Source organism: Acanthisitta chloris, unplaced genomic scaffold (genome assembly GCF_000695815.1).
Source record: "Acanthisitta chloris isolate BGI_N310 unplaced genomic scaffold, ASM69581v1 scaffold1620, whole genome shotgun sequence".
NCBI classification, from domain to species: Eukaryota; Metazoa; Chordata; class Aves; order Passeriformes; family Acanthisittidae; genus Acanthisitta; species Acanthisitta chloris.
In genome coordinates, this window is record NW_008650851.1 from 37,696 (window position 1) to 40,708 (window position 3,013).

Consider the following 3,013-nt stretch of genomic DNA (forward strand, 5'->3'; position numbering starts at 1 on the left):
CTGTTTTCATTAGTGTAATGAATCACTGTTAGTGACTAGATCTCTTGCTGGTGTAAAGCATGAGTTACACTAATGAAGTCATTACAGTGAGACATATTTTTAACAAAAAAAGTGATTAATCCTGAAAAAAAAATTTTCAGCACTTGATATCTTGAGACTAAAACGAGGCACTTCTTCCTAAGAGTTGTCCTAGCCAGATAAATAATAGTGTTTGTCGTGGGGTTACTTGAGAGAGATACAGTGGCTTCAGTAATACTAGCTGAATGATCCAATGAGCTCTTCTCACCTTAAAACCTCTATGTACTTCGCTTACGTATAATACAGCGAGGCCAGAATCCAATTCTATTTATCATTAGAAGCTACCTTTTATTCACACTGTTATAAGTTTTTTCTTCTTTTTTTTCTTTTAATAGGAAGACCATTGGAGTTTTCTGTTGTGGACCAAGCAAAATGTCTAAGATACTTCATAAACTGAGCAACAGCAACAACTCTTACGGGACAAGGTTTGAGTACAATAAAGAATCCTTCAGCTAAAGTCTGTTTGACTAGCAAGACTCTCTGGAAGATAAAAGTGCAATTTTTTTTTTGTACAACTTAAAAGTTCATCTGTGGTTTAAACAGACAGAAACGTACCAAAGAATAGCACAGATGTTTTTATTTATGATTATTTAAGACTGGTGGATGCAGCAATATATCAACAATAATCAGTGCTTATACTCAAACTCAAATGAGCTCACAAAATATTTGTTGCAGGAGTGATTCTTTGGAGTTGTTTCTGTTAATGAAAAAGTACAGAAGCTCGGGAGAAACACAGCTGCTTTAAAAGCTGATGGAAGAAGAATCTGTGGAACATTTGAACTTCTTCCACTTCAGTCCTCTGAAGCTGAGTTAGTAAACCAAACCCCAAGTTAATCCAAATGACAAATCATAGTGTATTACAAATTCTCTTGCTTTTGTTGGTATACAAATCTCATGGCTTTGGGGTGAAAACACTCCATATTAAAGATCTTATTATACATTGCAGAACTGGGATTCTGTATTTAAAATATAGAGTGTTACTCTCACTAGTCTACTTCTGTAATGGAGTTACTTAAGGAAAATTGAGCACAACTGTGTAGCACCAGTGGGCAGCCTCCACCATGATGTCAATCACAACCTTTTGGCAAGCAAGCAGCTGTACATGGAGAATTCTCTATATTGCATCAATTCGGCATTCAGTGAGTTTGCAAAATAAGTATGATTTATGCATCCAGAAAGATGGAGCAAGAAAAGCAATGAACAGGAACAGACAGGATCTGAAGTTTTGTTATGCCATGCACTCAACATGGAAGTTGCACTCACGCTGCACTCAAGTCCCCTGAATGTCAAACACATCTAGCATTCAGATGCTCTTACTGATTATTTTACAATGCAGCAGGTGGAAATACAGTTTTAGAGGTCCCAGAATATGTAGGGTTCACTGTGATCCTTTGAGTGCCTTCCCTGGAGCTACCCTTGTCTGCCCTGATGTCACTGAAATCAGAATGAGACCAGATCTACAGCAGAATAAGAACAAAGCCCTCAGCACTGTGGCTCCTTGGATGATGTGTGCAAATAGAAACCTTGCAGAAGCTGCAGTTTGCTTTCAGTATTCCAGAGGGGAAGATGGGAAACATGCAAATTTAAACTCTCCTTCCCTTCTCCTCCCCACAGCTGCTTTCTGCTCGTAATTGCCGTGGAAGGGCTAAAGGTTGAAACAGGCACTTTATAACTCTTTGTTTCTGATGAGCACCTTTTTTTCTTTCATCCAATAGCCAGTCTAACTTTATTTCTTCTTTTCTCGCTTTTCTTTTTTCTTGCTGAGAAAAGGACATTTAACCAGGAATCAGACGGTTGGCTGGCATAAATAGGCACCACTCTTGTGCCTCTTAACAGAGCAGCATCATGTTAACATGCTGAAAACCTGCCTCTTGATCTCCAGCACAAGCTTGGGAGCAGTACTGTGTAGTGTTTGCAGCATACAGAGGCGGAGGATGACTCAAGAACTCTCGTGCCTGTGGTTCACCTGTATTTAGCACAGTGCATTTAATTTCATTTGCATCTTTTCCAATTAAGATCTTTTTTATTTCCCTGTGAAAGACAATTTTTACAACACCAACTCTGTACAGGAGTCTGCAAGTATCAATGTCAGTGTTCAAAGGCAGGAATTTTTCTAGTAGGTGGTGTATAGGCATGTTGTATGTGTAACTAGTGAGAATGAGTTTGATCTTTGCCTCGGCAACTTCTGCTCAGGAGTTGCACTCAGGGAGCAGCAGGGTGGAGGTGCACCAGCAAAGTTACATGGGAACATGTTTCACAGTGTCTGGACTTGCACTGAAGTTTTTACTGCTGGCTCTGCCCAATTTGAAATTCAGGGAAGAAGGAAAGAACCAGAGATGGACAAATTTCTACTGATGAGAATTCTCAAAGCCCAGATGAGAGAAGCAGTGTGAGATGAGAACCTACATTACAGCTACTGATTTTAATTTTTTTCTTTTTGAGTCTGGAAGGACCATTCTTTTCCACTTGAATCTTGCTCATCTATCAGTGTAAAACTGGAGGTATGCAGCAAAGGATTAGATTCTTTGTAATCAGTAAGATTTATTTCCAATACTGCCTGCATGGATTTTATAATAAGCATAACACTAATGGCAAAATGCACAGATACTGGGTATTGCTGGTCCTGCAGACTTTTTTGTTTTCTGGCAGTTAGCTTAAAGCATGATTGAAATCATGGTTGCATCTATTAACCACAGCCAGTGATCTTTTTCTCTTGTTTCAGGATCTAGTATCTCATGCTTTTTAAATACAGTTTAGAGTCATATAATCGCAGTGCTGTTTGTGGGTTCACATCTCCTCTCTGATAGATATTGGTTCCATTAGCATATAATGAGCAGCTAGTTTTGCAGTTAGCTCTGTGCTGAAGCAGATTATATTTTCTGGCTCAGCTTCTGTGTAGGTAACATTTTATAATTGAAATAGTAATACTAGTACT

At 38.8% G+C, this 3,013-nt stretch overlaps 1 protein-coding gene across 1 annotated transcript in view; it reads left to right on the forward strand.

Annotated features, from left to right (window-relative positions):
* The window catches only part of NOX4 (NADPH oxidase 4), a gene marked incomplete at its 5' end in the record, with an annotated part of 35,353 nt that extends 34,819 nt beyond the window's left edge, over positions 1-534 (forward strand). The window contains one exon of the mRNA XM_009070302.1: positions 414-534. Coding sequence (XP_009068550.1) covers positions 414-534 — 121 coding nt within the window. The remainder of the gene's footprint in view (positions 1-413) is intronic.
* Between the last annotated feature and the right edge of the window lie 2,479 nt (positions 535-3,013).